Source organism: Strix aluco, chromosome 18 (assembly GCF_031877795.1).
Source record: "Strix aluco isolate bStrAlu1 chromosome 18, bStrAlu1.hap1, whole genome shotgun sequence".
Taxonomy (NCBI): Eukaryota; Metazoa; Chordata; class Aves; order Strigiformes; family Strigidae; genus Strix; species Strix aluco.
Window position 1 is genome coordinate 15,424,786 of NC_133948.1, and position 20,930 is coordinate 15,445,715.

A 20,930-nucleotide genomic window follows, 5' to 3' on the forward strand; every position below is an offset into this window, starting at 1 on the left:
CGCATCCCTGGACAAAACCTGCCCCGGCCCAGCGACTCCGAGACCCCCCGGTGTCCCCCAGCCCCGGAGGCCACTGTGCTGGTCCCCTTCCAGCGACGTGTCCCCCCGTAGGGCTGTCCCCTCCGTCCTGGGCCTGGCGGCCCTGTCGCAGCCCGCAGGCCGCTGCCCGCAGGCCTCAGCAGCATGGCGCACCTGCTGGGCCACGCCGGCTGCATGGAGAGCCTGCAGGCCGACCTGAGGGACCTGCAGGCCGCCATCGCTGACGTCTCCTCCCGGGCCGGGGCTGTGCGTTTCCCCTCCTGGAAGTTCCCCGATAAAGTGTCCTGTGACCTGGATCTGGTGGCGCTGCTGGAGCGGTACTGCTACACCGAGAACGACCCCGAATTCACCCAGCACTCCCATGTGGTGCTGCTGGAGCTGGTGATAGACAGGTGAGAAGGCAAAGCCAGCCCCAACCACCCCTCTTAAAAGAAGCTTGGCTGGCAGAGCGGCGCCTTCCTCCAGAGGGAAGGGGGCAGTTGTGTTTCCAGCCTGTCGAACGCGGCCAAGTGTTTTGGATGCTCTTTTCCCATGTTTCCATGATGAGCAGTGTGCTGGCACCTCAGCCTCATGCTCTACAGCTCTACGCTGAGTTTTAAAACCCAACTCCTTTCCTTGCTCAGAGCTACCCGCACAAATGCTGGCCGCAAAGGAGCAGAGCAAGCTGCTGCTCTGCCTGGGAGATGAGAGCACCTGGGCAGATGGGGATACACTGGTTAAATTGCCCCCCTGAAACCTTGGAAACACTCAGACACAGCTGCACCTACCAGCCTGGGAGGCAAAAGCACCTTTTGCAATCTGCGTGCAATAAATACGACTCTGTTTTAAAAGATGAGCCATTCCCACAGAGCTGTTGGCCCTAACAATTAGGGTTTGATATCGGCAGTGTGGGTGCTCCAAATCTTTCAGGAGAGCTTCCCTGCAGCCTTCGGAATAGGTTGGCTGCAAGCAGCATGCACAGCCTGCATCCCAGCAGCTGCAGGAGGATTCTCATCCCACCAAATACTGCTCCATGGAGTGATTCAGACCTGGGGGGCGTCACGGGGCACTGATACTCACCTTCCTTTGCCAAACTCGCTTTGGCTGGGGGGTGGGGAGCTGGACAACCTCCCTTGCCTCGGCACTGGCCCTTCAGGCTCACTGCGCTGTTAAACGCCATGGGCCCATTCCACATTACAAATACTCTGTTGGTCTAAGCTGTGTTTCATTTCTGTTGAAAAAGGCTGCTCCTGCTGCTTCAGAGCTTCACGGGCTACACAGAAAACCTGCTCAGTGCGCGAGCCATTCCCCCAGCGCAGACAGTGGGACCCTGCATGTCCATGGGGCTGACAGTGAGGAAGTACTGGTTCAGCATGCTGAAACTGGGGGCCTCCTACCAGCAGCTCCTGGCTGAGGTAGGACATTTGCGGGCTCTGACACCCCATGAGCTGAGTGCAGGGGTCACGGAAATGGCTCTTGCCTCCCCCCCTGTGATTTGGACCATGCTGAGGTCACGGTCCTTCTTGGGGACGCCCCGTGACATGCGCAGTGTCCACACCAGATGAGCTCCTGGCTCATGACCCTCCGAGTGCTGACCCATGTGTCAGACAGGACACATCTGTCCCACACTGTCCCCTCTCAGCCTGAGTCCCTTCCCTCTTCTAACCACCGCTCCCAGCTGTGCTGCTGGATCCATCCTCCCCCAGGCCTCCTCCAGGATCTCGGGATGGGTGAGTTTGGTTGCCTTTATTGCTTGGAAGAATATTCTCCTGCCAACATGCTGCCCCTGCAGCTCTGCCAACCCCACTGTTTGTGGGGCTGAGCTGGCTCAAATCAGTAAATAATTTGTGGTAAAAAGACTATGCCCCTCCTACTTTTTTTTTTTTTGCCCCAGAATGATCCTTCTCGTGGAAAAATCTCACAATAATTCATCTGGCATAACCAGGAGATAGTGCAGGAGGTGTGAAGGGAAGGACGGAGCAGGTTTAACTGCTGAGGCTTCCTGTTGTGAAACCACAGCTCCGCTAAAGCAGTGGTGACTGGACAGCTGCCTGGCAGCTTGTAAAAATTCAATTCCCCTGTACCCTGCATCAGGAAGTGGGAAGCAAATTCATTTTGCTTGTTAGCCATGTGTTTTGGTTGTAATGGAGCACAGTAAACAAGGAACCCGAGTGCTTGGTAGCTGTCCTCCTCCAAGCTCTAGGAACTTCTGTCCTCCCAAGAGGAGGGTTCACTGCCCTCATCACGCCTTGCCTACACTGATGCCTTGTCCCCACGCTTCACACCTCTGTATCTGGCCTCTTATGGAGCACCTCCCCTGTGAGGACAGGCTGAGAGAGTTGGGGGTGTTCAGTCTGGAGAAGAGAAGGATCTGGGGAGACCTTAGAGTGGCCTCCCAGGACTTAAAGGGGCTACAGGAAAGATGGGGAGGGACTCTTGATCAGGGAGTGAATGATAGGATGAGGGGTAAAGGTTTTAAACTGAAAGAGGGGAGATTTAGATTAGATATAAGGAAGAAATTCTTTATTGTGAAGGTGGTGAGGCCCTGGCACAGGTTGCCCAGAGAAGCTGTGGCTGCCCCCTCCCTGGAAGGGTTCAAGGCCAGGTTGGACGGGGCTTTGGACAACCTGGGCTAGTGGAAGGTGTCCCTGCCATGGGGGTTGGAACTAGGTGATCTGTAAGGTCCCTCCCAACCCAAACCATTCTGTGATTCTGTGATTTGCAGCTGACTGTTTGACCTGGGCCCTGGTTTTGTGCTCTCTCTCTCCACCAGAAGGCAGCTTGCAGGAAGGAGATCCCCACACCGCAATCCCCTCCCCAGGCTGGGAAACCTGAGAAGGAGTGCCTGAAACACTGCTTGCCTGACGTTTTGGAGTTAAGAACTTTCACAGGAGTTTCCCAGTCCACTTCTCTGTGCCTGTCATCGAGTGTCCGTGCACCAGACGGCGATGTGGTGGGCAGGTCCCTGCCCAGGGCTGCCTGCAGCAGAGCCGAGAGCAGCAGCCGCGCCCCCACGCAGACGACAGGGTCACCCCAGGGGCCCTGTGACACCTGTGGCAGTGCCCAGGCCAGCCTCCGCGAGGTCGGCAAAGCCATCACCAGCATCTGCCAGAGCCAGAACATCCCCTCGGCTCTCAGCAGGTTCCAGGAGATGGTGGAGGAGACCACAGGGAAAAGGACCCTCTCTGCAATGGACATGAGCTACTGGGCCTCGGAGCAGAGCAAGGACCTCTCCCGGATCGGCAAACACCTCCAGATGCTACTGCAGCAGGTCAACCCTCTGAAGTCTGAGCTGGAAAAGTCAGAGAAACAGAAGAACAAGCTGCAGAAACAGGTTGAGGACTTTACCCGGTTGCTTCAGGCAGAGAAGGAGACCCAAGCGCAGCAGAGGAAGGAGGCTGAGCAGAGCCTGGAAGTAAAGAACAAAGAGTATTTAGAGGCTGTAGCCAGGCTGGAGAGGGATAAGGATGACCTACGGAAAGGTACAACCCTGTTCCCAGCATCCCCTCCCAGACCCATGGGTATTTGCAAGAGAAGCACAGAGTCCATGGTCAAATCTTGGTCCCACCACCATGAGCAGGGCTTTTGCCACTGATTTTTGTAGGTGCTGGGGGCTTTTCCCTGCTGTGAGACTAACCCCAGACAGCAGGAGCTGCTTGTCCATGTCCTTTCACCGCCTCCTCCCTGCTGAAGCATGGCATGATACATTCACTGGATGAAAAATGCTTTGGTGTGGCTGTTTGTGGCATCGTTTTAGGTTTTTTTGAGGAGCTGTTTAATTAATAGAGTTTTTGTGCTGATTTAGGAGCTGCTCTGCTGGAAGAGCGATTCTCTGCCTTAAAGGAAGAGCTGGCTGAGAAGCAGGCTGCTGTGCAGGAGCTGGGTAAGGACCCCTGGGGCTCACCCAGCTGGGACATCTCTCCCCCAGCCTCACTCTGATCTCACAAGTGTTCTACACCCACGTAGCACCCGGCTCCCCCAGAATCGATCGGGCGTAGCGCTGGTGGGAATGGGCAGAGGACAAGCCTCCTCCATAGTGATGCCCCAACATCACCCAGCGCCAGAGCAGGCTTGTGCTGGTGGAGATTCAGGGGGCCACAGCCCTCCTGTCAGACCTGCCTCCCCCTCGCTGAGGCCTGCAGAGGGCGTGGGGCCCCCTGAAGACATCTCACCTGGGAGCTTCTCCCCCCACCCCAGCTGGGCTAAAGGTGCTGTGTCTCTCCCCAGAGGTCACCAGGACGACCTTGCTGGAGGAGATGAGGACCACGATGGTGTCCAGGAACCAGGTGCTGGAGCTGGAGGAGAAGGTGCAGCTGCTCACTGGCCAGCAGGAGAGCCTGGGCCAGGAGCTGAGTGCCACCACCACCCAGCTGGAGAAGGAGAAGGCCAAAGTGGAGAGCATGCTGAGGCACCAGGAGGTATGGCCGGGCCTGCTGCTGCCCCGCTCTGCAGCCCCACAGCATTCTGTGGGAGAGGGCTGAGCTCGGGCCAGCTCCTTCACACCCTGGCCTTAAGCCAGGGCATAGGAGGGGACGGTGTAGAGATCCCACTCGTGGTGCTGATCCCTGAGGAGCTCGCCCTGGGTTTGCATGGCTTTGGCTGAGCCCTCCTTGCCCCACACCCCTTCTCTGCCCTCTCAGCCACTGTCCTGTGTAAAGCTCGCTGCCCTGTACAGTCCCTGCAGGCCAAGCAGAAGACCCTGCTGCAGCAGCTTGACAGCCTGGACCAGGAGCGTGAGGAGCTGCAGGCCAGCCTGGGAGAGGCCGAGGAGGACAGGGCCAGGCTGGCGGAGCAGCTGGAGGAGAGCCGGGAGCAGAGCGGGCAGCAGCTGCGGGCGCAGCAGGTCAGCGCTGGCAGCCAGCACGCAGCTGTGGGGGCTGCCAGGAGCGGGGCTCCCCGGGGGGCAGCTGGGGTGGGACACAGCTGGGTTGGAAAAGTCCAACCATGAACCTCACAGTGACCGTTCCCAACTCCACCAGATCCCTCAGCGCTGGGTCAACCTGACTCTTCAACCCCCCCCGGGGATGGGGACTCCCCCCCTGCCCTGGGCAGCCCATTCCAACGCCCAACAACCCCTTCTGCAAAGAAATCCTTCCTAAGTCCTAAGTTTATATATACAGTCTGACTCCCCCAGACTGTACTGTCCGGAGATTTGGGAGAGCGCTCTGCAAACCTCACCCCCTCTCTGCTGTGTCATACAGGAGCTGCTGGACACGCTGCAGCGGGAGAAGCTGAGCCTAGAGCAGTCTGTCTCGGAGCTGCAGGCCAATGTGTCCAAGCTGGAGGAGCAGCTGCAGGAGCTGAAGGAGCGGGAGAGGCTCCTGGTGTTCTTCCCCGAGCTCCACATCCCCACTGAGACACAGTTTGAGAGTAAGGGAGTGGGCAGCAGCGCCTGCTTTTCCTGCAGTGGGCTTGTGCCTTTGGGGTCTCCCAGAGCTCGCAGGGGATCGTGCCAGCCCCAGACACGCCAGCGTTATTTGTACAACACTGTTTGTCCCACTAATAGCCAGGAAGGGCTCAGGCCCTGGGCTGTGCTAAGCTGCTGCCACCTTAACACGCCTCCCTGCGTGAGTGCTGTTCATCCCACCTCTGGGCCAGGAAATAAAGCAAGGGCAGGGCATGGGAAGAGCTTTTTTTTGCCCTTGCAGTTTCCGCTGGCACTGTTTTGCATCCCAGCTGCCACCTCCCAGGCTGTGCTGGTGCTCCCTGGTTGGGGCAGGCTCCTTTCCAAGGGGCAGCCACGCTGCTTGGGAGGCAGGAGGGCAGCAGCCAACACCTCCGAGCAGGCAGGCAGCACTGGGCAGAGCTCTGCCTCCTGCTGCAAGGACGTTGTGTTTTGTTTGCAGGCACCGGGAGCTTGACCGAGGACATGGAGAAACAGCTAAAGGCCAACAGCCTCCGGATCAGCATGCTGGAGCAGGAGAACATGCGGCTCAGGTCTGCGATAGCCAAGGTGAAGGCGGCTGCTGAGCAGGGCGTGCTGAAGGTGAGGCTGCGCTCAAGCCAGGGCGAGCTGGGTGCCACCAGGGAGAGGAGGGCATGTGCCAGCAGGGTGCCGAGTACCCTGAGCCCACCCCATGGCCCCTGGCGCTTTCCCACATCCCCTGGGGACTGGTTCCCTGGTTAGGTACCCTTGCAGAGAAGGCTCTGGGGAGCAGAAGGCTGTGGGGCTCCTCACACAATGTCCCCTGCACCTCAGCAGCTGCTTCCCCAGCCTGCACCAGGCTGAGCTGGATAAAACCACTCCCAGAAGGGCATGAAGGCTGTGATCCTCCTCTGTCCCAGGGCCTGATCCTGCCTTCAGGAGCCCATCTCAACCTCAAGGCAGCTGAACTGCTCCCATCTGATACTTTCCAAGCCAGAGCGGCCAAGCTGATGCTGGGGCACTGCAGCACACACGGTGCTTGCAGCTGCCAGTCAGCCCCAGCCCCACTCCAGCATGGCCCCAGTGCCAGGCTGTGGCCAGAGGCAGCTCACGAGGGTCACTGGCACCCCGGGAGCGAATGGCACGGGCAGGGCAGCACCAGGGGGCTGCTGCAACGCCCTGCCTCTGGGCCAGCCCCCCTGGCTCAGCCCCATTAGGTTTAGTCCAGCTCTGTGGTTTTGGGGTGTGCCACTGGGAGATCAGTCTGGTTTAACTGGTGTTTTCAGGGAAAGCGCCTTGGCCGAGGTGCCCAGGGCTGGTTCCCAACTCCCACGGTGGCCATTGTACCACGGTGCCACCGCCACCAGCTCATCTGTGACAGCTGCCAGGGGCAGAGGCCGAGGGGTGCGACTGGAGCTGAACACACGGGGTGGAAATTTCACCCCCTCTTCTCTTCCGCAGCTCGTCCCGCAGACCCAGCTGTGGGCTCAGCTCGGCAGCCAGCACGGCGGGGAGGCCGGCCGGCAGAGCGCAGGGTAAGAACCCAGAGGAAGGAGCTGGGGAGCTTCCCTCTTCTTCCTCCCCTCTAACCGCTCCCACCCCCCGCAGGCAGCCGAGCAGCCGAGGCAGCAGTGGGGACAGCGTGGGGCCGCAGGGCCGGGCAGGCGAGGCCCGGCAGCGAGCTCCCAGCAATCGGCGGTTAAAACCGCTCTCGGCAGAGCCCCCACGTGAGGCCGGACCCCACCTCCCGCTCCTGGCTGCGGGGCTGTTGCTCAACCACCCCGAGCCACCTGGGAGAGGCAGAGCACGTCCCCCTTCCTCTCGCTGCACCAGTGGCCACCTCAAATAAACGTTCTTAGGATTAAGGCAGAAGTGAAGCGTTCAATGAGAAGCTGCCTGCCCCCTGCCCCGTGGGACCTCGTGACCTGTTCTTTGCGCAGCACCGAGGCACCTTCCCTTGGGAAAGCCGCTCTCTGCCCGTCCCGCTGAGCCCGCGCGCGGTGGGCGTAGGAAGCCCAGGGAGACCTGGGCTCAGCTACCAGCCGCTGTGGCTTCGCTTTGTTTCCTGCAGCACCAAACAGGTCGGTGCAGTTTCCCCCTGCTGTCCCTCCCCGCTGGACAACGCTGTGGTTTGGGGTAAAACCGAGGGTGACGGCGCAGAGGGCCGGGCTGGTGTGGCCCTTTCTCCTCTCCCTCCACAGAGCAGCCCCAGGAGAAGCCCCGCTGCAGGGCCCGGGCTGGGGCTGGCTGACCCGGGGGAAACGCTCCCTGGGCGAGCAGAGCTGCCCTGCAGAGTCAGCTGAGCCCGGCCTGGGATGTTCCTGGGTGCTGGAGCTTGGTTGCCCCGAGCGGAGCTGCTGCTGGAGTCCCCGGCCCAGCTCTGACCGTGCCATCACCCAGACAAGGCCTGGGCACAGCGCGTTAGCTCACGCCAAAACCGTTCCCAAGAGGTGGCCGGGATGGGGCCATGCTGCTTGGAAGAGGAAGGCAGAGCTGGGGATGAGGGGCACGAGCCACGCTTAGCTCACCGCCACAGCCTGGGAAAGCGGCTCTCCCCGCGCTGCCAACAGCCACGAGCGCCCAGAGGGGCTGGGGACCACCGAGCCGCCCGTGCAGGCCGGTCCCGAACCCCCGGGCAACCTCGCAAGCCTCGGGGAACAGCCCCAACACAAGACACGGCAGCTTGTCCTTGCTCTGTATTTAATAGACGGACGCGTGCGATGCTGCAGCCCAGCTCCGGCCGCCGCGTGGAACAGGAGCCGGTGAGGGCTCACGGCCACCAGGGCACACCCATGTTTGCTCAAACAAGCCCCGTGTTTGGTCTCTGCAGCTGACTCGTGCCGCCCTTTCTAATAAATTAGTATAAATAAAGCGTTCAACCCCCCTGCCCTCCCGCGGCGAGGCAGCGGGTCGCCCAGCAGCCCCCCCCACCCCCCCCCCCCACCCCCAGATCTGCCACCCTGTCCCCCGCAGCGCAGAGGGGCTCAGGCCGCAGCCCCAAGCCAGGCTCTGCCCACCCTACCACAGCCACTGGCAAACAGGAACAAAAAAGAAGAGACTTAGAAAAATTACTATGAGTGGGGAGAGTGCAGCCAGGCCAGGGCTCTCCCAGCCTCCGTGCCCCCGCCCTGTTACACCCATGGGTGCCTCGGTAGCTTCCTTCCCTGGCACCCGCTCCCGCAGCCCCCCAGCACTGGCCGTCTGGACCCCCCCACCCCTCTACTCACACCCAACAGGGAGAGCCCCGAGATCCTTCACTCCCCGCAGGGCTGGGCACTGCGACAGGCACAGCCGTGCCAAACCCGCTCCGGCAGCGAGCGCTGCTTGCTGAGCACCCCCTGCCCCGCTCCCTCTCCCCGGAGCAGCGATGGGTCTGTTCCTGGAGCGTGTCCGTCGGGCCGGCTAACTCTCCGTGAGGCAGTTCCCTGGAAGGGAGAAGGATGGAGGGCCATCGCACGGGGGAGCCTGGGGGGCTCCGATTCCTCCCCAGCCCTTCTCCCCGGCACAAACACACTCCCCCTCGCGGCGGGAGGACGCGGTCGGGGGCCGGTGCGGCTCTCACCCAGGATGTTGCGCTTGCAGAGAGGGCAGGTCTGCTGCAGGAGGAGCCAGGGGTCCACGCAGTCCCGGTGGAACTCGTGGGAGCAGGGCAGCACCCGCAGCCACTGCACGGAGAGAGGCGGAGGGCAGACGGGAGCAGAACCGGGCGAGGGTACTGTGACCGCGGTGCAGGGACACCCCGGCCAGCGCTGGGAGGCTCACCCCGGGTGGCAAAAGGGATGGCAAGAGCACAGGTGGCCCCAGCTGGTGGCCAGGACAGGCTCCAGACCTCCCAGTGCAGCACCAGTCCCCCCCAGTCCCTACCTGGCTCTTGTGGAACTGGTCCAAGCAGACAGCGCAGCTATCGATCTCGCAGGCCCGGCTCCGGAGCGGTTTGCCGGGATGGTACCGCCGGGTTTTCAGCGCCGACAGCCGCCGCCGAATGTGCTGCTTCAGGTCCAGCTGCGAAGGCAGGGCAGAGGGTCAGAGCCCGGCCGCCGGCCTCCCCGGCAAGGAGCAGAGCGGAGATGTTCCCACCTCAGCATCCTGCTCCGACGGGTCTTGCCACGACTGCCGCTGGGCCTGCACGATCACCCCGGTGCAGAGGAGCAGGGCGATCAGCAGGATGGTGTTCCACAGCTGCTGGAGGTACTTCTGCAGGAACAGCGCCGGTGGGCAGCCAGGAACCGCAGTGGGGGAACCGGAGACCCCCACTCTGCTCCCGGCTCCGCCATCGCCGCTGCCCCCACGCCAGTAACCGTGGCTACATGAGGAGCCGGTGTCAGCGCACGTACCTGGACCTGCGAGCTGTTCTCCCCCGTGCAGATGACCCCCTGCCACTCCCCGTAGAGGCCCCCTCGGGAGAGGCCGCAGGTTGACCACAGGGTGAGGGTCACTCCCTGCAAGGCAGGAAACGGCATTGCCGGTGGCCGCGACGGCTCACGGCGCTGCCCAAGGCCGGGGGGACCCGGCGCGCTGGGTGGATCACACGTGTTGAGGGGAGGAGGAACCGCCGGCAGCTGCCAGCTGTCCCGCTCCCACAGAGCGAGTCTCTGGGGAAACTGAGGCACCAGCAGCTTCCACAGCCTTCGTGGATCTGGCTCCTGCTCCCTGCAGCTCAGCTTCCCCACCGGTCAGGCACAGCCATGCCCCTGCCCTCTCACCATGAGAAAGGAGGAGGAGGTGGCAGACCTACGTACCAGGTTTTCCAGCAGCACCGCCTGGTACGTGATCTTCGCTGTAGCCCGGAGCCCCCTGTGAGCAAAAGATGAGAAAAGTGTCAACCTGTGGGCGCAGCAGGATCTGGCCTGCAGCACCCCAGTGCCAAGGAGCACCCCCTTCCCCGTAGGGACGGGCGGCCCCACTGAGCCACGGGCAAGGGGGCCACTGAGGACAAAGGAACACGCAGGGGAGGTGACAGCGAGACTCCCCCTTCCCAGCCGTGCCCAGCCCTCTGAGCGACCTCTGAGTCCTCCTCAAATTTCCCCACCTGTGACACCGCAGCAGTGACACCGATTTCCCACGTGTAAGGACCAAGAGGGTCCTAACACTGCAGGCGTGGGGATGCCGGTGTGGTGCTGATACCCAGCCCGCCTGGCTAATTTGTACTGAGTCCTAAAGATCTTGGCTGAGGCCACTGTCAGCCCCTACCGCCGCGTGGGGACCCACGGAAGGGCTCAAGCCCTGAGGAAGGGCTGAATGTGACTCAAACCCTCCCTGGAAACACGTGTCTCGGCCCTGCACAGCACAAGCTTGACACCAGCCCAACAAACGCGATGCGCTGTGGGAGAGACCCGCTCCGGGCAGCCCCTGGCTGTCACAGCACCAGGCCCAGAGCTACGGCTCTCGCCCAGCCTCTCCCGCTGCCCCAGCCCGTACCGCAGCAGCGCTCCCAGCAGCTTGGTGACGTTGTCCGAGGACTGGATCACAATCACAGGCTTGGCAAGAAGCTGGGAAACATCCAGCTGCACCGGAGAGAAAAGCAACGGCTGTCAGCGGGGCACGAAACCGGCTCGGGGACCCGCCGCCGGGACTCTCCTACCTCCCGGATGGCGTTCTGGTTCAGCGCCAGGATGAGCAGGGCTGATGCCCCCAGCACCAGGGCTCGCTTCATCTGCGGAGGCAGAGGGCACAGGCTCAGAGGGCAGGACAGGCAGGAGGACGGGCAGCTGGGCCGTGCCCTCGGTCAGCTCCCATCCCACCGCAGGGAGCAGGCAGCACCCAAGAGGGGCTGTCAGGGACCCCCCTGCCACCAACCACAGGCCAGGACCCCCCTACATCTGGCAAGGAGACACCCCAGGAGGTGCCCTGTGGGCTTGTGGCCTGCGAACGCTGTGGGCCAAGCGGAGAGTCACCTTGCTGACGACGGTGGCGGTGAAGGACTCCTCCCTGGGACCCCGGGGGGCCTCGGCCGGCTCCTCGCCCACGGGCACCACACCGATCCAGCTGTCGGCAGCACCCAGCTCCGGCTCCGCGTCTCCCACCTGGGGGGCACGGCAGCGTCAGTGGGGGGGAGACCCAGGATGGCCTTTGGCAACCCCAAAGCACCTCCATTGTCCCCGGACACCCTGGGGAGCCAGGCACTGTGTGGGGACGGGGACAGCAGCTGGGGTGGCACAGGGGGACCTGGCCCCTGCTACCCCCCACCCCTGCCTGCACCCACCAGCACCCCCTCGCTGCCTGCCCTGGCCTGTGCCCCCCAGCACCCACTGCCTCCTGGAGCCCACTGACCCCCCATGTCCCCCAGGGTCCCCGCCTCCCCACCAACCCCCAGTGCCCCCCAGTTCCCACTGCTCCCCTCTCCCCATTCCCTCCCAGTGCCCACCGCTCCCCAGTTCCCAGAGCCACCCCGCTCTCTCTCCCATCGCGCACTGCCCCCAGTGTCTCCCAGTGCCCCCCAGTTCCCACCGGCCCCCCCATTCCCCCCCGGTGCCCGCTGCCTCCCGCGGTGCCCACAGCCCCCCCCCGGTGCCGGTGCTCACCAGCAGCAGGCGGCCGCGGATCTCCTCCTCCTCTTCCTCCCGCGGGGCCCCTCGGCCCGGCCCGGCCCGGCCGCCCCCCGCGCCCAGCACGGCCCCGCGCAGCGTGTAGGAGCCGCCGGGCCCCGCGGCCGCCCCCGCCCCGCTCCCGGCGCCGCTCCCGGCCCCATCCCCCGGCCCGGGCCCGGCCACCGCCACCTCGACGCGGGCAGCAGGCGCCGGTCCCGGCCCGGCCCGGCAGAGCGCCAGCAGCGGCGCCAGCAGCGCGGCCCGCACCGCCGCCATGGCCGCGCCCGCCCGCCCCCTCCCCCGCAGCGCCCCCTGCCGGCGCGGAGGAGCCGCCGCCCCGCCGAGAGCTGCCAGGGGGCGCCCGAGAGCCCGCAGAGGGACAGGGACGGGGACAGGGACAGGGAGAGGGGACAGGGAGAGGGGATGGGGAGAGGGAGAGGGGACAGGGTCGGGGACAGGGAGAGGGGACAGGGTCGGGGACAGGGAGAGGGGACAGGGACGGGGACAGGGACAGGGAGAGGGGACAGGGACGGGGACAGGGAGAGGGGAGAGGGAGAGGGACGGGGACAGGGACGGGGACAGGGAGACGGGACAGGGAGAGGGACAGGGAGAGGGACAGGGAGAGGGATAGGGGAGAGGGAGAGGGGACGGGACAGGGAGAGGGGAGGGGGACAGGGACGGGGACAGGGAGAGGGACAGGGACAGGGAGAGGGAGAGGGGACAGGGACAGGGACAGGGACAGGGACAGGGACAGGGACAGGGAGAGGGGACGGGGACGGGGACAGGGACGGGGACAGGGAGAGGGGACAGGGATGGGAACAGGGACGGGGAGAGGGAGAGGGGACAGGGTCGGGGACAGGGAGAGGGGAGAGGGACGGGGACAGGGACAGGGAGAGGGAGAGGGGACAGGGAGAGGGACAGGGACAGGGAGAGGGGACAGGGACGGGGACGGGGAGAGGGAGAGGGACGGGGACAGGGAGAGGGACGGGGACAGGGACGGGGAGAGGGAGAGGGGACAGGGACGGGGACAGGGAGAGGGGACGGGGACGGGGACAGGGAGAGGGGAGAGGGAGGGGGACAGGGACAGGGAGAGGGACGGGGACAGGGACAGGGAGAGGGGAGAGGGAGAGGGGACAGGGACGGGGATGGGGACAGGGACAGGGAGAGGGAGAGGGGACAGGGACGGGGACAGGGAGAGGGGAGAGGGACAGGAGACAGGGACAGGGAGAGGGGACAGGGATGGGGACAGGGACGCAGACAGGGAGAGGGGACAGGGATGGTGACAGGGAGAGGGACAGGGAGAGGGGATGGGGAGAGGGGATGGGGAGAGGGAGAGGGGACAGGGGCCGAGACAGGGACAAGGGCCAGGACCAGGATGGGCGGTGGGACAGGGACAGGGATGGGGATGGGGAATGGGGATGGGGATGGGAACAGGGACAGGGACAGGTACAAGGACAGGGGCAGGGATGGGGATGGGGACAGGGGCAGGGATGGCGACGAGGACCAGGACAGGCACCTGGACAGGGACAGGGAGTGGGGACAGGAGCCAAGGCAGGGACAAGGGCTGGGCCCAGGCTGGGCGGTGGGACAGGGAGAGAAACTGGGAGAGGGGCAGGGACCGGGACAGGCAGCGGGACCAGCAATGGCAGTGGGACAGGGACAGGCATGGGGACACGCCCCACATGGCTCTGCTTCCCTGTGGGTGCAGGGGCACACTGGGGTACCACGGGGCTGCAGGGACACGTGTGCCCTCGGGGACACAGCCCTGGGTGCACGGGGACACGTGTAGCCCTGCACACATGGGCACCCCCCATCTGCACACCCCACATGTGTGGGCACACGCCTGGGTGACATGGGCACATGCTAACACCCAAGTACCCCAAAATCCAACTGCCCCCCCTCACCTGACACCCCTCAACTGTCCCCATTCCAGCAGGTGCCAGGCAGCCCCGCCGGTGCCGCTGTCCCGGCCACGTGTGCCGGGCACATGTGCCAGCGGGGGGATTTGCCGGGAGGATCAGCTGCCACAGGGCAGGGGCCACGCCAGGGACGGGGACTCGGTGTCTTGACATCCCAGCTCCCATGGCTGCTGGATGCCCGCGGGACGGGTCTGGGTGTGTCCCCAGTGTCCCCTGCGTCCCTAACCGTGTTGCAACCGCGGGGGTTTAATCTTAGGGTGGGCAGGGCCCCTCCGCCCACGACGGGCAACCGGAGCCGGTTTAACCGCACGGCAAAGCATCCCTATTGCCATGGGTTCGGTTGTGCCATAAACAGCAGCCTGGGAGCCTGTCTGGCTCCGGGGCTGGTGGTCACCGATGTGGGGTTCTGCGTGGCTTTGGTGGAACCCAAAATGGGAGCCTGGGGAGCTGCTACCACGAGCGCTGCCCCACGGAGGGGACATGAACATGGGACCTGCGTTGTGGGAGGCTCTGTGGAACATCCACAGGTTCGTGGGATGTGGGTGGCTTCAGGAGACACCTACAGCTGCAAGGGACACATATGGCTCCATGGGACACTTATGGTTCCATGGGATGTGGATGGCTCCAGGGGACATCCATGCCACATCCATGCCACAGCCACAGCTCCAAGGGACACATATGGCTCCATGGAACATACATGACACCTTGGGACACCCATAGGTCCACGGGACACAGATGGCTCCATGGGCCATCTGTGGATCCATGGGGGACACATGGCTCTGTGGGACAGCCATGGCCCCATGGGCCACCCACAGCTCCAAGGGACATGTAGGGTTCCATGGGACATCCACAGGGCCGTGGGACAGATGCCTCGATGGGACGTGTCTCTCCATCCATGGCTCCATGGGACACGGATGGCTTCACAGGACATCCATGGGTCCATGGGACATACACAGCTCCAGGGGACAGCCACAGCTCCGTGGGACACACACAGCCCCACAGGGACCCTCACTGGAGTCAGTCTGTGGGTGCCAGGGCTGGGGTGTGGGACCTCTGCAGGGACCCCATCTCCTGGTCAGGACCCCCCCCCCGGCTGGGGTCCCCTGCTCAGGAGGTCCCCTCTCCCTGGGGAGCGAGGGCCACTGTACGTGAACTGGCGGTGGGAGGGTGAGCTCAGTGTCCCTGGTGCCTCTGCCCTGTCCCTGTCCCCTCTCCCTGGCACCCTGCCCCTGCCCCAGTCCCTTACCCCTGTCACCCTGTCCCCATCTCTGTCCCCTGCCCCACTTTCCATCCCTGTTCCCACATCTGCCCCCTGTCCCCATCTCCCATCTCTGGCGCTGTCCCCATCGCTGTCCCCTCAGCCCTGCCCCATGTCCCCCCCGTGTCCTCCCATACCTCCCATAGCCCCATACACTGCTGTCCCCTCCATACCCCCATACCTCCCACGTCCCTCCATACCCCCCCACCCCTCACCCCCCCCATACATCCCATAATACCTATGCCCCTCCATGTCCCCTATACTCCCCCATAGCTTCCATTCCCCCCATTCCCTCATACCCCCTATAGCCCCCACACTCCCTCATACCCCCCCGTACTCACCCAGAGCCCCCCTTTCCCCCCATGCCCTCATACCCTATAGCCCCCATATGCCCCCATGCCCCCATTACCCCCTACACCCCCAGTCCCCCCAAGCCCCCCCATGCCCCCATTACCCCCTACACCCCCAGTCCCCCCAAGCCCCCCCATGCCCCCATACCGCCCCATACCCCAACGCCCTCATGCCCCCGTCTCCCCTATAGCCCCCATACCCTCCCATACACCCCAAGTCTCCACATGACCTCATACCCCCCAAGCCCCCCCATACCCTCTATAGCCCCCACACCGCCCCATACCCCAAGCCCCCTCGTTCCCCCATTACCCCCTACACCCCCAATCCCCCCAAGCCCCTCCATGCCCCCATACTGCCCCATACCCCAACCCCCCATTATGCCCTACATCCCCAAGCCCCCCACACTCCCCCATGCCCCCATACTGCCCCATACCCCAAGCCCCCCCATTAGCCCCATTACCCCCAAGCCCCCCCATGCCCTCATACCGCCCCACACCCCAAGCCCCCCCATGCCCCCATTAACCCCTACACCCCCAAGCCCCCCCATGCCCCCACACCGCCCCATACCCACGCCCCCCCGTGCCCCCCCGGCCAGCCCTCGGGGCGGCGGCGGGCGCTGACCGGGCGGGCAGGGGGCGGCGGGCAGGGTCCAAGGCCGGGCGGGGCGGGCCGGCCGGGCGGGGCGGGCCGGGGGAGGCGCTCCGGAGCCTCCGCAACCTGCCGCCGCCCCGGCCGCCCGGCAGAGGCGGCGCATCCCGCAGCCGGGGCCGGGGCACCATGAGCGGCCGCGTCGGGGACCTCAGCCCGCGGCAGGCGGAGGCGCTGGCCCAGGTGAGCCGGGACCGGCAGCCGGGGGATGCTGCGGGGGGGCAGCGGGGCCGGGGTCCCGGGGCCGCCCCGGGGCGCTCCTGCATCCGCTGCCCTCTGCGGCGACCGGCATCATCGCCCCCCACCGCGGCGACCGGCATCGCCCCCCCTCCCCCGCTCCCGGCTCCCGTCCTGGGGTGCTCCCGCTGCCTCATCCCCGCCTCTCCCCGGAGCCCCAACCCCCGGGCTGAGCCCCCCCGGGGCGCTGCCCACTAAGGAAGGACCGTTCTGGGGGGGACCCCTTGCCAGCTGAACCACCCCGCCACTGGCCCACCGGGGTCCTGGGCACCGGCGAGCCCCCCATCCCTCTCCCATCCCTCCCGGTGGTCCCACCGACGGCTGGGAAACCTCCCCCCCGCCCACCGTGGGGCTCCGGGGGCCGAGGATGCTCGGCCGAAGCAGTGGCGGTCACCCACCGCGGTGGCCGTGCCACCCAGGGCCACCCTCGACGCCTTCACCAGCACCTCGCCGCGGTGCCGGGCTTTATCCGGGTTTATTCCACCTCCCCAAGAGGGCAACGCCGGGGACTTTATCTTATCGCTGCCTTTCCAACCCAACCAAACTCCAGACGCGGGCGATGACCCCAGCGGGCTCCAGAGGCCGGGGGGTGGGAGCAGGCATGGGGCACGGAGCCGAAACTGTGCCAAGGCAGCGACCGGGAGGCAAGAAAGGCGAGCTGCAAAACCCGTCTGCCGGCCCCTTGTTTTTCTCAGGGTGAAGAAGCTAATCCCGGGTTTAATTACACTTAAATTCAGCGGGAGATAATCTAATCAGCCTCATTAAAGGGAGGTCCCTGACTGGTACAGAGATTTGGGCCGTAGCCTGGCTGGGGTGAGCGGGGCCGCGTGCCCAGGGTGCCCTGGCTCCCCCCAACCCCCCCAGTTCTGCACCCTGCCACCCTCCTGCTCGCTCTGCCTGCCCAGGGGGGGCTGTGACCCGCTGGGGTGTCACCAGAGCAAGGGGACATGCAGTAATTGGTGATCGTCTCCATCCCAAAGGAGGCCACTGGTGGTGGCAGAGGAGGGGACTGGTCTCTCTGGTCCCTGCAGGGCAAGGGTGGATGGTGGGACCCTGCCCAGGGGGTGCCGGGTGGGTGACAGCCCCACTCACACCCTCGTGCGAGGGGACCGGCTTGGGGACACCCGGTGCTTGGTGGCCGGCCTGGGGATAGTCCCCTGCCAGGGAGGAAAGCAGAGACCGGCCGCTTGTCCCGGCTGGACGTGGTGGTAGGGACAGGGCATGGGGTGTCCCTTCTGCCCTGGGACAGTCTCAGTCCTGGCTGGGACTTTTTTTCTTGGGGGGGGGGACAAGGAGGGCACAAACCTCCAGCCTTAGGGCTTTTGGGGTGGGAGCGGGGATCCCTCTGCCAACAGTTCCTCTTCTCTCCAGTTTCGGGAGAACCTACAAGACGTGCTGCCCTCCCTGCCCTCCCAGGACGACTATTTCCTCCTGAAATGGCTCCGAGGTAACCCCGAGGTGGGGGGCAGGGGGCTGGAAGACCCCAGGGGAGGCTGTGGAGCTGGGGGGTGGGGATGCTGGTGGTGGGGCTGAGCTCTCTGCTCTCTTGCAGCGCGCTCCTTCGACCTGCCCAAGTCAGAGGCGATGCTCCGCAAGGTGAGAGGGCACCCCCGCTTTTTGGGGGGACCCCACCACACTGCCATCAAGCTCCCAGTTGTCACCTGGCATGGGACAGCGTGCCATGGGCCACCAGCCCACCCCCTCTCTCCCAACAAGGGTGACCTGCCCATGGAGTGCACCTCATCCCATGGGATGGGGAGGTCCCCAAATCCCCTCACCCTGGCTTGCTCTGACCCCCCTCACAGCATGTCGAGGTCCGCAAGCGCATGGACGCCGACAACATCATCGCCTGGGAGGCCCCTGAGGTGGGTGTCCCCAGCCCTGGGGTGCGTGTCCCTGGAGGTGACTGTCCCCCCTCACCGGGGGGGGGGGGGGGGTGGGTGGGGGGGGGTGCGTGGTCCCCCTGACCCCCCATGCTCCTGCAGGTGATCAAGAAGTACATGTCAGGGGGGATGTGTGGCTACGACCGGGAGGGCAGCCCCATCTGGTACGAGATCATCGGGCCGCTGGACGCCAAGGGACTGCTCTTCTCCGCCTCCAAGCAGGACCTGCTCAAGAACAAGTTCCGTGACTGCGAGGTGCTGCGGCACCAGTGCGAGCAGCAGAGCCAGAAGGTGGGTGCCTGCCTGCCCGTCCCTGCCTGCCCATCCCTGCCTGCCCCCCCCGCCCAGCTCCCCACTGTCCCCACCAATGCGTGTCCCCACCAGCCAGCGCCATCAGTGCGTGTCTGGTCCATCCCCACAACCCAACGTCCTCCCCAGCCCTCTAGGTCCACACTTGGTCCATCCCCACCAGTCCGTGTCCCTGCCAGCCCCACAAGTCCACGTCCTGTCCATCCCCACCAGCCCACGTCCCCGCTGTGCCCCTGTCCCAGGACCCACACCAGCCCGCGATGCCCCTTCTCCCCACCCCAGCACTTGGGAGGAGGCTCTGGCCAGGGGGGGACCAGCCCGTCAGGGATTACCCAGTCCCCGGGGCCGGTGGGGAGCCCCCCCCTCCCGCGGGTCCCCACAGCAGCCGGGCGCTGCCTGAGCCCCAACCCCCCTGCCCCCCGTCCTCCTGTCCCAGCTGGGCAAGAAGATCGAGATGGTGCTGATGGTCTACGACTGCGAGGGCCTGGGCTTGAAGCACCTCTGGAAGCCAGCTGTGGAGACATACGGGGAGGTGAGGGGCTCCCTGCCTGACCCCCCCCTTCCCCGGTTGGGGACCGCAGCCTTCCTGGGCTGCGGCGGTGACACGGGTGACGCAGGGATCCGGGCTGACTCATGGCCCCGAGGGATGATGCAAGAGCAGTTCCCTGCTGGTGCCCTGCACGCCCCCCCCCGGCATTTCGGGGTGGGGGTCCCGGCCTGTGCCCCGCTGTGCTCCCCCCTGTGCCCAGGTGGGGACATGGGACGGGAGGATGACCTGAAGCTCTCCCTGTGTTGTAGCTCCTGTCCATGTTTGAGGAGAATTACCCCGAGTCTCTCAAGCGCCTGTTTATTGTGAAGGGTGAGTTCAGCCCTGGGGTCCCACTCCCCCTGGCTGGGTGCTGACCCCCACCCTAACGTCTCCCCCGTCCACCCCTCAGCCCCCAAGATCTTCCCCGTGGCCTACAACCTCGTCAAGCACTTCCTAAGTGAGGACACCCGCAAGAAGGTCGTGGTCTTGGGATGTGAGTCCTGACCCCCTCCCCGGGGTGTCCCCAGCTGTGGGGGGGGGGCGCCAGTGGAAGCCAAAAAGGGGCTGCTGTGTCCCCCTCCACTTGGGGTGAAACTGCAACTTTTGGGGGGGTCCCCAGCTGGGCTGGGGCTCCCCACAAGGGTCACAGCCCCCCCCAAACTCTGCGGTCCTCCCCCCCCGCCAGCCAACTGGAAGGAGGTCCTGCAGAGGTACATTGACCCTGAACAGATCCCGGTGGAGTACGGGGGCACCCTGACAGACCCCGACGGGGACCCCAAATGCTCGAGCAAGGTAGGAGAAGCCCCCACTGGGTCCCTTAAGGGTGCACGGGTGGTCCCTCCCATACCCGCTTCCATCTCCATCCCCTTCCAGATCAACTACGGGGGGGACGTGCCCCAGCACTACTACGTGCGGGACCAGCTGGCGCAGCAGTACGAGCACACGGTGGTGGTCAACCGCGGGTCGTCCCACCAGGTCGAGTACGAGATCCTCTTCCCCGGCTGCGTCCTCAGGTGAGGAGGGGGCTCTGTGCCAAGGAAAGCGGGGACAACACAATGGTGGGTGTCCCCAGCTTGGCCGTGGGACCCTGACGGCTCTTCCGGCACAGGTGGCAGTTCAGGTCGGAGGGAGCTGACGTGGGTTTCGGGGTGTACCTGAAGACCAAGATCGGGGAGCGGCAGCGGGCGGGCGAGATGACCGAGGTCTACCCCAACCAACGCTACAACTCCCACATGGTGCCTGAGGACGGCTCCCTCACCTGCTCCACACCCGGCATCTGTGAGCGCGTCCCCCTTCCCCGGGGTGCTGGGGGGGACCCCCTGAGCGCTCCCCATGTCCCTGACACCCCACCCTTCCCCTTCTTTCCCCCAGACGTCCTGCGCTTCGACAACACCTACAGCTACCTCCACGCCAAGAAGGTGAGCTACAGCGTGGAGGTGCTGCTGCCCGACACCGCCTCGGCCCAGCAGATCCAGCAGCTGGGGGACAGGCTCAGCGAGGTGGCCCTCAACCACAGCCCCTAGCCAAGGCCCCGGGGCCCCCCCCCACACCACAGGGCCCCCCCCAGGCCCCACGGCTGTGGCCCCCAGGGTGCCCCCCCCCACCCCTCCCCGCGCAGGAGGATGGAGAGTGGGCGCTGAGTCCCGGAGCTTCACGGGCCGAGGCGGCGGGGGGGGGGGGCTGAGCGCGGGGCCCCCCCTTCTCTGTGCCTTACGGGGGGCCCGCGCCCACCCGCTGCTGCGTGGGGGGGGGAGTAAAGGGATGGACTGAGCCGGGTCTCCGCTGGTTTTTGTGTGTCCCCCCCCCGCTGCCCCACAGCGCCCCCCGGCCGCTCCCCGCACACCACGTGACCGCCGCCATTTCGCGCGCGGGGCGGGGCGTGGTGA

The 20,930-nt window shown here is 65.2% G+C and overlaps 3 protein-coding genes across 5 annotated transcripts; 2 read left to right on the top strand and 1 right to left on the bottom strand.

The window, feature by feature from the left end:
* The first annotated feature begins 53 nt into the window (after window positions 1-53).
* Window positions 54-7,248, top strand: CCDC157 (coiled-coil domain containing 157). Of its 2 annotated transcripts, XM_074844280.1 has the most exons (10): window positions 54-431; window positions 1,262-1,433; window positions 2,792-3,500; window positions 3,824-3,901; window positions 4,246-4,436; window positions 4,694-4,861; window positions 5,220-5,388; window positions 5,865-6,004; window positions 6,845-6,918; window positions 6,992-7,248. In XM_074844280.1, the coding sequence occupies exons 1-10, from the start codon at window positions 184-186 to the stop codon at window positions 7,230-7,232; spliced, it is 2,190 nt and encodes a 729-aa protein (XP_074700381.1). In that variant the 5' UTR covers window positions 54-183; the 3' UTR covers window positions 7,233-7,248. The 2 variants fall into 2 exon arrangements, with proteins under 2 accessions (XP_074700381.1, XP_074700383.1); XM_074844282.1 differs by lacking the exons at window positions 5,220-5,388; window positions 5,865-6,004; window positions 6,845-6,918; window positions 6,992-7,248 and having other exon boundaries at window positions 4,694-4,979.
* Window positions 7,249-8,066: 818 nt separating this feature from the next.
* RNF215 (ring finger protein 215) lies at window positions 8,067-12,186 on the bottom strand. The gene is made up of 10 exons (XM_074844283.1): window positions 11,905-12,186; window positions 11,278-11,406; window positions 10,965-11,036; window positions 10,802-10,887; window positions 10,123-10,177; window positions 9,718-9,822; window positions 9,461-9,577; window positions 9,248-9,385; window positions 8,946-9,048; window positions 8,067-8,808 (listed from the first exon to the last, which is right to left on the bottom strand). The coding sequence occupies exons 1-10, from the start codon at window positions 12,184-12,186 to the stop codon at window positions 8,786-8,788; spliced, it is 1,110 nt and encodes a 369-aa protein (XP_074700384.1). The 3' UTR covers window positions 8,067-8,785.
* Window positions 12,187-16,140: 3,954 nt separating this feature from the next.
* On the top strand, window positions 16,141-20,814 carry SEC14L2 (SEC14 like lipid binding 2). Of its 2 annotated transcripts, XM_074844385.1 has the most exons (12): window positions 16,141-16,269; window positions 17,695-17,770; window positions 17,876-17,919; window positions 18,129-18,188; window positions 18,309-18,497; window positions 18,952-19,047; window positions 19,314-19,374; window positions 19,454-19,537; window positions 19,730-19,836; window positions 19,918-20,057; window positions 20,153-20,322; window positions 20,416-20,814. In XM_074844385.1, exons 1-12 carry the CDS (start codon window positions 16,216-16,218, stop codon window positions 20,565-20,567), a joined length of 1,233 nt encoding a protein of 410 aa, XP_074700486.1. In that variant the 5' UTR covers window positions 16,141-16,215; the 3' UTR covers window positions 20,568-20,814. The 2 variants fall into 2 exon arrangements, with proteins under 2 accessions (XP_074700486.1, XP_074700487.1); XM_074844386.1 differs by lacking the exon at window positions 18,952-19,047.
* Window positions 20,815-20,930: the final 116 nt, after the last annotated feature.